Source organism: Phyllostomus hastatus, unplaced genomic scaffold (assembly GCF_019186645.2).
Source record: "Phyllostomus hastatus isolate PE091 unplaced genomic scaffold, TTU_PhHast_1.1 phas_contig_30, whole genome shotgun sequence".
Classification (NCBI taxonomy): Eukaryota; Metazoa; Chordata; class Mammalia; order Chiroptera; family Phyllostomidae; genus Phyllostomus; species Phyllostomus hastatus.
In genome coordinates, this window is record NW_025333841.1 from 1,048,206 (window position 1) to 1,060,299 (window position 12,094).

The following is a 12,094-nucleotide window of genomic DNA, read 5'->3' on the forward strand; positions in this document are numbered from 1 at the left end:
ACTATCAACTAAAGAAACTATCAACAAAATGAAAATGAACCCACTGTATGGGAGAATATATTCATCAATGATTCACCTGATAAGGGATTAATTTCTAAAACATATAAAGAACTTACACAACACAATGCCAGAAAGACAAACTACCCAATTAAAAAAAGGCCAAAGGGCTTGAATAAGCACTTCTCAGAGGACATACAGATGGCCAATAGACATATGAAAAGATGTTCAACATCACTAGCTCTCAGAGAGATGCAAATTAAAACTATAATAAGATATTACTTCACACCCACCAAAATGGCTATCATTAATGAATCAAGAAACAACAAGTGCTGGCAAGGATGTGGAGAAAAGGGAAGCCTAGGGCACCACTGGTGGAAATGCAGACTGGTGCAGTCACTGTGGAAAACAGTATGGAGTTCCCTCCAAAAACTAAAAATGGAACTGCCGTTTGACCCAGTTATTTCACTTACAGGAATATATTCTAAAAATCTTGAAACACCAATCAGAATAGATGCACTACTATGTTCATAGCAGCGCTATTTACAATAGCCAAGATCTGGGAACAGCCCAAATGCCCATCAGTCAATGAGTGGGTAAAAAATCTGTGATATGACTTCTGGCCAAGATGGAGGCATAGGTGGACACACCGTACCTCCACGCACAACCAAGACTGGAACAACAACAATTTAGAGGCAGAATAACTCCCAGAACTGACAGAAAAATTATCTGAATGGAAGTGGGACAGCCAAAAAGTTGAAATAGACCAGTTCATCCAGACCAGTAGGAGGGGTGGAGACAAGCAGCTGGGCACGGGTCGTGCAGAGAGCTGGGAGAGTTGGGCGCCTAAGGCAACCGGGAGCGCATAAGGCATCTGGGGCTCGCAAGATCGCAGTGGGTGGACCCTGGGTGTGCAAGCAGCAGCTGGCAGACCCAGTGAGGTGGTGATTGTGGAGCAGGGCAGAACGCGCAACCCAGGATCCCAGGGAAGGGACTGAGGTCCTATGGAGAACGGAGCAACCGCCATTGTTCCCTCTCAACCCTGCCCTCACATACAATGTCACAATCTAGCGACTGGGGTGCCCAGCCCTGGTGAACACCTAAGGCTCCGCCCCTCACTGTAACAGGAGTGACCAGACCCCCCCAAAGAGAGAGAGAGAGAGAGAGAGAGAGAGATGACTCAAAAAGAAGAACAAATAAGTGCCCCAGAACTCATTCTTTTGAGCGACCAAGAGATACCTAACCTATCAGATGCACAGTTCAAAACACTGGTGATCAGGAAGCTCACAGAATTGGTTGAGTTTGGTCACAAATTAGATGAACAAATGCAGGTTACCATAAAACAAATGAAGGAAAATGCATAGGGAACCAATAGTGATGGGAAGGAAACTGGAACTCAAAACAATAGAGTGGACCAGAAGGAAGAAAGAAACAACCAAACAGAAAAGAATGGAGAAATAAGAATTCAAAAAAATGAGGAGAAGCTTAGGAACCTCCAGGACATCTTTAAACGTTCCAACATCTGAATTATAGGTGTACCAGAAGGGGAAGAGGTAGAGCAACAGATTGAAAACGTATTTGAACAAATAATAAAGGAGAACTTTCCTATTCTGGCAAAGGAAATAGACTTCCAGGAAGTCCAGAAAGCTCAGAGAGTCCCAAAGAAGTTGGACCCAAGAAGAAACACACCAAGCACATCATCATTACTTTAGCCAAGGTAAAAATGAAGGAGAGAATTTTAAAAGCAGCAAGAGATAAGGGGTCAGTAACCTACAAAGGAGTTCCCATCAGACTGTCAGCTGATTTCTCAAAAGAGACCTTACAGGCAAGAAGGGGCTGGAAAGAAGTATTCCAAGTCATGAAAGGCAAGGACCTACATCCCAGATTGCTCTATCCAGCAAAGCTTTCATTTAGAATGAAAGGGCAGATAAGTGCTTCTCAGGGAAGGTCAAGTTAAAGGAGTTCATCATCACCAAGCCCTTATTTTATGAAATGTTAAAGGGACTTATCTAAGAATAGAAGATTAAAAAACAAAAACATGTATAGTAAAAGGACAGCAAACTCACAATTATTAACAACCACACCTAAAGCAAAACCAAAAGAAACTAAGCAAACAACTAGAACAGGAACAGAACCACAGAAATGGAGATCACATGGAGGGTTAGCAACAGAGGAGTGGGAGAAGGAGAGAGGGGGAAAAGGTACAGAGAATAAGTAGCATAGATGGTAGGTAGAAAATAGACAGGGGGAGGGTAAGAATAATATGAGAAATGTAGAAGCTAAAGAACTTATAAGTATGACACATGGACATGAACTAAAGTGGGGGAAGTAGGAGGGAGAGGGTGTACAGGGTGGAGGGGAGTGAAGGGGGGAAATGGGACAACTGTAATAGCATAATCAATAAAATATATTTTAAAAAAGAGTTCATGATGATTCAGACTTAAAAAAAATCTGTGATACATTTACACAGTGAAATACTATGCAACTGTAAAAAAAGAAGGAACTCTTACCCTTTGAGACAGCATGGATGCACCTAGAGAATATTATGCTAAGCAAAATAAGCCAGTCAAAGAAATAGAAATACCATATGATCTCACTCATATGTGGAATCTAATGAATGAAACAAACTGATGAACAATATAAAACCAAAGGCATTGATACATGGACCAGACTGACAGATTTCAGAGGGGAGGGGAGGGCTGAAAGAGATTAGCCAAAAAACATATGTGCATATACGTAGAGCCCATGGACACAGACAACAATATGAAGGACAGGGTGTTGCCAGGGCTGGATGGAGGAGGAAAAAGTGGGGGGAAATGGGGGACATCTATAATAATGTCAACAATAAAAAACTGAAGTATAAGTTCCCTGTTGGATTAAGAAGTATTTATTTGTAGTTACAAAATACTCATGGGGATGTAAAACTACAACATAGGGAATATAGTCAATAATATCATACTAAGTGTCCAGACCAGTGTGTCTCTGTTGGTTCGGCATTGTCTTGCAAAGTGAAATGTCACTGGTTCAACTCCATGTCAGGGCACAGGCCTAGGTGGGGGTTTGGTCCCCTGTCAGGGTGCATATGAGAGGCAATCAATCAATGTTTCTCTTTCACATCAATGTTTTTCTCTCTCTCTTTCTCCCTTCCTTCCTCTCTCTCTCAAATAAATAAACAAACAAACTTAATAGTAATAACAATAATATTATAATAATGTATGGTGCCAGGTAGGTAGTGAAAATATTGGGGGGGACCACTTTGTATGTGATTGTCTAATCTCTATACTATACACCGGAAAGTGATATAACATTGAATGTGAACTATAATTGACAAATTTTTAAAAGAAAAATAAATAATCACAAGTGTGCAAATGCACCCATGGACAAAGATGTTTCTTGTTGTCCCAGAGGGATAGATGTTACTTTTACAGAGTCTGCCGAAGGAGAAACCCAAATCTATGGGTTTTCACACCTGAGGAAAGCAAAGTAGCTCTGAAATAGTTAGCTCTCTGATCAACCACATCCCATTGTCCCCAGTCAGTGTACTCCCTCTGCCATAAAGCAATATAAGACCCTATGCATCCAGATAACATGGTGGAAGGGTAGGTAAATCTGAAATATAGACTAACACATAGGACCTTTTTGTTTATACAGAGTGTTTAAATTACTGAATAGTAATGAGTTTACTGGATTGGTTAAATTTGAGATTTTTATTTGCCTAAAATCCTGGGGGGTTGAGGTGGACTCAAGATTAAGACTACATCAGTTATAAACAATAAAAACTTCTTTGCACATGTAAGTATAGTGTTAGTAAATTGGCTTGCATATATACACATAGAAAAACAACACATACACATAGTAAAAAATAAATGACATTAATAGTGCTTATCTTTGAGGAGTAGAAGTATGCATTTTAGTTTTAATTAGTGTATTTTTTATATTTTCCAAATATCCTCCAATGAACACAATATTTTTATAATCAGAAAAAATGACCAGTTTTAAAACATAAAACAATGAAATTTTTATTCATTTTATTTTCCAGTGAAAGAACATGAAAAATCTTTTCAAAATGCTAAACACTTTCAAGGAATGATTAAATGCACTATAGGAAAAAAATTACACACTGCAATTATAGTTTACACAATTATACAGAAAAATATATGACAGTCTTTTGAAAAATACTGTGATTAACACTTCACTGAAAAACAATAACTTCAATATGACTAAGTTTCATTATTTATTATGATCACATAATATAAGAGCCTATGAACAAGCTGTTATTAACAATAAAGTTGGTTTTGCCTGAAATTCTTAACCACATGCAGGCTTTTACTTAAGCACTTAAGTTTTAAATTCTATTGTATTTTTATTTTAAAATGAAACAGGCACAACAAAATTAAATCCATTAGCTAAAAGACTGAAAAAAAACAATAATACATAAACAACAATAGCAAAAAAACCTTGGTGGGTTCTCCAAGATTTTCTTTCCAAATAAATATTGACCTCATTTAGCAGTCTGGATATTATTCACAGCCACAGATTAATAGTTACATGACAAAAGGACTTCAGAAGGATTAAAGTATACCACACTATATTAATGTCTTAAATCGTTTTACCACAGAGTACATTTCTTGAAAGCATTCTACTACTAAAATGCAAGATCAAATGGATTAGCATTTGAGCATCTTTCATATTTCTGAAACATATGCTTTAACTAACACTATCAGAAAAATTCAGAACACAAGACAAACTCTTTTATTTTGAGTAACTACATCTAAGGCTGTTAATTTCAGGGCCATGTAGACTCTGCCTTAGCGATCAATGTCTTCTACCATTGCCTCAAGATTTTTGCAACAGGTTTTAACCTCCTCAATTGCAGCCATCCAATTATCATAAATAATTTTGTCATAAATTTCATCATTAACTTCCCTAACTACCCCCTCCTGCTGAGATTCAAGTGCATCACCTGAGAAAAATAATACTGATCTTGGGATTATGTAAGTACGTAAATTGTGACCTAGTAAAAAATCATCATTTCCATCCTTTCCATTTGAACTGATTCCATAAGGAGTAAAGAAATTGAAGAATGAATCCTTGGGGAAATGTTCAGTGACAGTTCGGATTGTTCCCCAGATCCGATGTTTCTGCTTCTTCTTGATGGTTTTCAAAGTGACATTCCTTCCTTCTTTCCAATCTATCTCACAGCCTGTGCAATACTCAATCGCAGTTCCCCTATAGGGATGGGGATCATAATATGCTAGCCTTGACTTCAGCACATAGGTCTTTGTCAACAGCGCATTTTTGAAATATTCATTAGGTTTGAAGTGAAACTCTAGTGTGAAACTGAGAGGCTCGCCAGGATCTGAGAGCTTCACTTTAATATCTGTCAGGAGCTTCAGAATAGGCTCATCATATTTCTTAATCAAAGGAGTGACCGTGTCAACATTTTTTAAGACAGTCAGCCAAAAATCAGGAATTCCTTTAGGATCTTCTTTATTATCTTCCCCAGTAGCCTCGACGTCATCCTCATCATTGTCATCATCGTCATCATCATCATTGTCATCTTCCTCAACAGCATAATCATAATAATCTTCCTCATAACCATCATCCTCATCCATGTACTCATGTACCAGACCCTCTTGATTACCACACATTTCTTCCTCATCATACATCTCATCATCATAGTCCTCATAGTCTGATTTATATTCACATTCCTCTTCTGTAGGCTCATAGATTGCGTTGATGATCTGACATCTTTTTTCCAACAAGGGCTGATACATTTCAGCAAACTTTCTCTCAACTCCATGAAATTCTTTCAGGAATTTGGATTCTAGATTCGCCACTCTAGTTTGAAGCTTTTTGAGGGCTAACACACGGTACTTAACTTTGACAGGTAGACTTTCAACAAAGTCTGTATCTAAAAGATAACCGATAAGTCCTTTTGGACGGTCTGGATCTGAGTCCTCATCAGTATCTTCACTTTTTACCCCTCCTTCCCCAGACCCAGCAGCATCTTCGTATTTTCTCCCTTCTTCCCCAGGCCAACAGGCGGCTTCTTCACCGCGCTCCCCAGGCCGAACTGCAGCATTTTCACTGCTCTCCAGCAGTTTCCCCGGCCCCTCCACCATCACCTTATTACCAGCCTCTTCTTGCCTGGACTCTAAAAATTCCTTGTGGTCGACTGACTTGGACATTTTTCAAAGAACAGTACACGCCTAATGTAGGTACCTCCAAGATCGGGAGATCTGACCTCCGCAGGGAAAGACTCACCGAATATCAGAAGCCGCGATGCCTTTGACAGAGGTGGAACTAGCGGTAGCTGGTCTGCGAAAGCAGCGGTTGAAACCGCTGCCGCCGAGATGAAGGCAGTGCTGAGGTTGTCAGAGGGGGACAGATTCTGTGATGACCTGGGCTGGGGTGCAGAGGATCACGATGGGCTCTGTGATGCGTCCTGCAGGAGCGGGCCAAAGACTGCAGAGAGCTGCAGTGGGTGGACCTCTGCAAGTAGCAGCTGGTTCCAATTGTTTAAAAAAATGGTGCTGCAATACGATAACACAGCTGTCTCTTGGCTAGATTTTCTTGATGCCAATGGCTTGCTGCGTCACTCCCTCCCCCCACAATTCTGCTCTAACCTCATTTGCTGGGCTGTAGTAATTGACGCACTCTGAGCCAATAAATTATTAGATCTATCAAGTTTCCAACTCCACTCACCTTCCCAGAATATGGCTGATTTATTCACCTCCCCCTTATCCTCCATCAAACAACACCCCCCACCCCCACCACGATTTTCCTGGAAACCCATGTATTACTAGATTATCCTTTCAATTTTCAACTGGTATTATACTTTTATAATTTTAAAAGAGCTAAAAGAAAATTTTAACTAAAATTTTGGACAAGGAGAAATGACAAGGCCTCCACCCCTCCTAACTCTGTCCCTTTGATTTTAGCCCTGGGTTCTGGGAAGGGGAGTGATAGGTGGCAGAGGAGCTTATAAGGAGAGGCTAGAAGGAAAAAAGTAAACAATTAGCAATGCTGCTCTCAGGGTGCTGTAACTGCCAGTGATTTAAATATCCTATAGTCTGTTTTTCTGTATTTTTCAAAAGCTCTATGATAAGTGAGCAGTAATTTAGAATGGGAAATTCTTGAAACATTTCTCTGGGTTTGTGGCTGCTGGGGTGGTAGGTGGGGGTTAGGGTGAAAGAGGTTCTGTGATTAAGAGTCAAAGTGCTGTATCCAACTGTATGACAAGTGAACACAATAAAGAAGTGAACAACAAAAATAAATATACATTAAAAAATGTAAAAAGTGAAGACTATAAACCAGTTGCCTGGCTTATCAATAACCCAGTACCATTACTGATTTGACACTCACTCTTTCTTGTTGCTGGCTTTAAAGCTCTAAGGAATTTTTAATAGAAATGATCAAATATAAAGTAGTATTTTTTTAAAAGTCATGACATTAAAAATAATCTAAATGTTAGCATTAAAGCCATGGTTAAATATATGGTACAGTATAACTAAGATGGAATACTATGCAGTCATTACAGAATTTCCTCTGGGTAGGAATCATTGGTGATATTTATTTGGTCCACACTTGTAATGCCACTTATTGATTAATTGAACAGTTTTTAATATTTCAGATTTAGACAACCTGTATTATGTTACGATAGCAGAGTTCAATCCTGCTTAGATATTATTGTATATCTTTACAATTTCTTTCATTATGTAGCTAAATTTTTCTTTTTAAGCTATTTCATCTGTGTATTATAAAAAATTGAATTACAAAATTTAATTTTCAGGGTAATATATCATTCTGGTAGTTCCATAATTGAGTTCCCTGCATTCCAAGTTTTATTTTTCTGGTTTTATCGTCAAAACATTCCTTGTAATTTTCTGAGAATAAATACAATATATGCTCACTTTTTAAATTTGGAAAATGAGAAAATCTTTAGAGTATAACAGAAATCACTAGCAATCTCACAGCGCTGAGAGAACAAAAATACATTTTGGTCCTTTTAGTCTAACTTGTTTATATATGTGTTGTGTTTAGGCTGGAATTTTAAAAAATAAAACTGGATAGACTCTTTTATAAACTTTTTTCTCTCATAAACACATTCCAATGTCCTTAAATATTTTCCAAGAATGTAATTTTAAAAGAAAATCTATTTGTTAAGATTTTATTTATTTATTTTTAGAGAGAGGAGAAGGGGAAGAGAAAGAGAGGGAGAGAAACATCGATTGTTGCCTCTGGCATGCACCCTGACCTGGGACCAAAACCTCAACCTAGCCATGTGCCCTGACAGAGAATAGAACCAGCAACCTTTCTCCTTGTGGAGTAATTCCCAACCAACTGAGCCACACCAGTCAAGGTAGAAAAATCCATTGTTTTTTAAATATTATATAGTTAAACTAAACTATTAGAGGACGAAAGAAACTATGTTCACCAAATTTTAAGACTAAAGTATCTTTCATTGTCATAAATGCAGTTACAGAAGCCACAAAGAAAATTATGTGTTTCATTACATAAAACAAAAGTATGTAACTAAATATATAGGTAGAAATGAAAAAATAGATAAATAGAATTTCTTTAAATTAGAAACATTTTTTTTTGCATTGTAGGATTCTATCAACAAAGTTGAAAGGTAGCCCAGGGAATGGATAAAAATATTTGCAAATCATATATCCTACAGAGGATTAATATCCAGACTATATTAAGGACACTTACAACTCAACAACAATAAGAAAAAAACAAATTATTTAAAAATGCCCAAAGGACTTGAGTGGACATTTCTACAAAGAAGAGATGCAAATGGCATGTGAAAAATGTTGGCCATCACTAATTAGGGAAATTCAAATCAAAACCATAGTGACAGGCCACTTCTCACCCATTAAAATAGCTACCACCAAAAAAAAAAATAGCAAGTGTCTGCCAGGATGTGGAGAAATTTGAAACATTATGCATTGTTAAGGAATATAAAATAATGCAGCCACTGTAGAAAACAGTTCAATGGGTACACAAAAAAAGTGAACATAGAATTATCATATGATCCAGCAACTCCACTTCTGGATGTATAAACAAAATCATTGAAGGCAGGGTCTCAAACAAATATTTTCCTACCCATGTTCATAGCAGCGTTTTTCCAATAGCCAAAAGGTGGAAACAATCCAAATATCCATTGACAAAAAAATGAATAAATGAGATGTTTTATATATATATAATATAAAATATATAAAATGAAACATTTTTCAGCCTTAGAAAGGAATGATTTTTGCATTTATTTTTTAAATTTTTTCATTACAGTTTACATTCAATATTATTTTGGATTTATTTCAGGTATACAACATAGTGGTTAGACAGTCATGTACTTTACAAAGTTTCCCCCCTGAGATTTCCAATTCTGACTTATATTACATATAAGTCAGATATGTAATATATACATATTATGTATACACATACATAAAATACATATGCAGAAATTCTGACATACATTACAACATAAATGAACTTTGAAGACATTATGCTAAGTCGAATAATCCAGGCACACAAAAAAGCAAATATTGTATGATTCCACTTATATAATATACCTGGAGCAGTCAAATCCATGAAGACAGAATGTAGAATGGTGGTTGCCAGAATCTGGAAGTAGGTGAAAATAGATTTTGTTTAATGGGTACAGAGTTTGAGTTTTTTTTAAAAAAAGTCTGGATGTTCATGATGATCACCCAATAATTTGATTGTACTTAATGCAACTGAACTGTACATCTAAAACTGTTTAATAAAATGGTCAATTTTATGTTATGTACATTTTACCACAATAACAATGTTGAAAAAAACAAACCAACAAACAAAAATATAAACAATATTATAAGATGAGCATTAAGCAAAAATAGGTGAAAATATATATAACATACAGCCCTGGCTGGTGTGGCTCAGTGGGTTGAGCACCAGAGTGCAAACCAAAGGGTCACCTGTTCAATTCCTGGTCAGGGCACATGCCTGGGTTGTGGGCCAGGTCCCAACTTGGGATGTAAGAGAGGCACCTGATCAATGTTTCTCTCCATCTCTTTCCCTCCCATTTCCTCTCTCTACAAAAATGAGTAAAATCTTTTTAAAATAAAAATAGGTATTATATATGTGTATACATATATATGTACAACAAATGAATCATTATTGTATAAAGATAATTGACAGTGACTAAAATGAAAAAAGCTAAGAATTCCAAGCTTTGGCAAAGATGTAGAGAAATGGGAACTGTCAGATATTGCTGCCAGGAGTGTAAATTGGTATAAATAGTTCAGAAAACTATTTAGTGCTATCACATACCTCTTCTAGGACCCAACAATTTCACATTTAGGCATATACATAAAAAGGCATGTAAAATAATGTTCATGTCAAAATTATATATTTTTAAAGTAACTATATTTGGTCATATTTTATGTATCATGTAATGCACCCTCTTCAAGTGCACAACTTAATGATTTCTTAATTAAATTTACCAAGTCATACAACCATCACCATTGATCAGTTTTAAAATATATTCACCATTCTAATATGATATTTCATGAACATTTAATGTTAATTCCCATTATACTTCCTACTCCTATCATAGGCAACTGTCAATCTATTTTCTGTCTTTGTAGTTTTACATTTTCTGGATATTTAATATAGGTGGAATTATACAACATATAGACTTGTGTGTCTGGCTTATTTATGGAATCTTTATTCCATAGAATGTATTCATAGTTGGTTTCTTTTTATCACTGCATAGTATTTAAGTATATGGATTTATGACACTTTTTTTTTAACCAGTTGATAGACATACACATTGTTTCTAATTTTGGTCATTATAGACTATGCACATTTGTGTGCACTTCTTTTTATTTTAGCCATTCTGTTGGGCATGAAATGACATCCTATTGTGGCTTAATTTGCATTTTTCTAATGACCATTTTTTCACGTGCTTATTAGCTATTCATATGTGTTCTTCTATAATGTCTTCAAATCTTTTGTCCATTTTTTATTGATTTGAATAGCTTTCTATTACTGAGGTACACATGAGTTCTATGCATATTCTGAATATGTCCTTGATTACATATGTGTTTTGCCATATTCCTCACCAGTATGTTGTGTATCTTTTTACATCTACTAACATAGTGTCTTTGAAGTATAAGAGGTTTGTATTTTGATGAAATTCAATTTATCATTTTAATGGACTGTGGTTGGTGTCATAACTAAGAAATTGCTGCTTAACTGAAGGCCTAAAAGATTTTCTCCTTTTCTTCTAAAGATTTTATAGTTTTAGCTGTTACACTTAGGTCTGTGATTCATTTTTAGTTAATTTTTACATATGGTATGAGTTGAGCTTTCTGCATATGGATATTTATTTGTTCTAGTACCATTTGTTTAAAAAAGCTGTTCTTTCCATTGTGGATGAAAAAGAGGTTGAAAAAGTAATTTCACAGAGTTATCTGATTATAAATTCCTAACTGGGCAGGTCGTGGTGGGTAGTCATGTCCCAGGCATACAACCTTTTTAGTAAAATGTTTTTATTTATTTATTTATTTTTACAGAGGGGAAAGGAGAGAGAAAGAGAGGGAGAGAAACATCAATGTGCGGTTGCCTCTCACACACTCCCAGTGGGGGACCAGGCCTGCAACCCAGGCATGTGCCCTAACAGGGGACAGAATTGTTAGCCTGACTGCTTTGTAGTTTGCAGGACAACACTCAACCGACTGAGTCACACCAGTCAGGGCTTTAGTAAAATGTTTATCTTTGCCTTTAGTAAGCCCTGTCCTTTGTTTCTGTGCATCTAGGTTAACACACCTTTGAAATGCCTCCTTTCCAATCCCTCAGAAGTAAAAACCACACTGAAGAAAGCACTAATCTTGTTAAGTATCATGTAATTCATTCATAGTGTTGCTTTCTCCCACTTTGTTGTAATTTTCCTTATGTTCCCTTCTTAATTTCAAATGTGTAAAATCAGCTGCAAATTGCCATTGTGAGAAGCATTTTTCTCAGTCTGTTGATATCTTGCTTTCAGGTGTATCCTCTATTTGGCTCAAGTAAAAAATTTTTTAAAATTCTGTACAGTTTTAGACAT

General features: G+C 36.4%; 1 protein-coding gene and 1 pseudogene across 1 annotated transcript; one reads left to right on the forward strand and one right to left on the reverse strand.

The window, feature by feature from the left end:
- Positions 1–4,101: 4,101 nt before the first annotated feature.
- Positions 4,102–6,568, reverse strand: NAP1L2 (nucleosome assembly protein 1 like 2). Its single transcript, XM_045839406.1, has one exon. The coding sequence runs from the start codon at positions 6,186–6,188 to the stop codon at positions 4,806–4,808; it is 1,383 nt and encodes a 460-aa protein (XP_045695362.1). The 5' UTR covers positions 6,189–6,568; the 3' UTR covers positions 4,102–4,805.
- Positions 6,354–12,094, forward strand: part of LOC123819044 — a 43,127-nt pseudogene continuing 37,386 nt past the window's right edge.

Excerpts from the sequence above, each read along its gene's own strand:
- NAP1L2 (XM_045839406.1), bottom strand. The coding sequence starts at position 6,188 with ATGTCCAAGTCAGTCGACCACAAGGAATTTTTAGAGTCCAGGCAAGAA.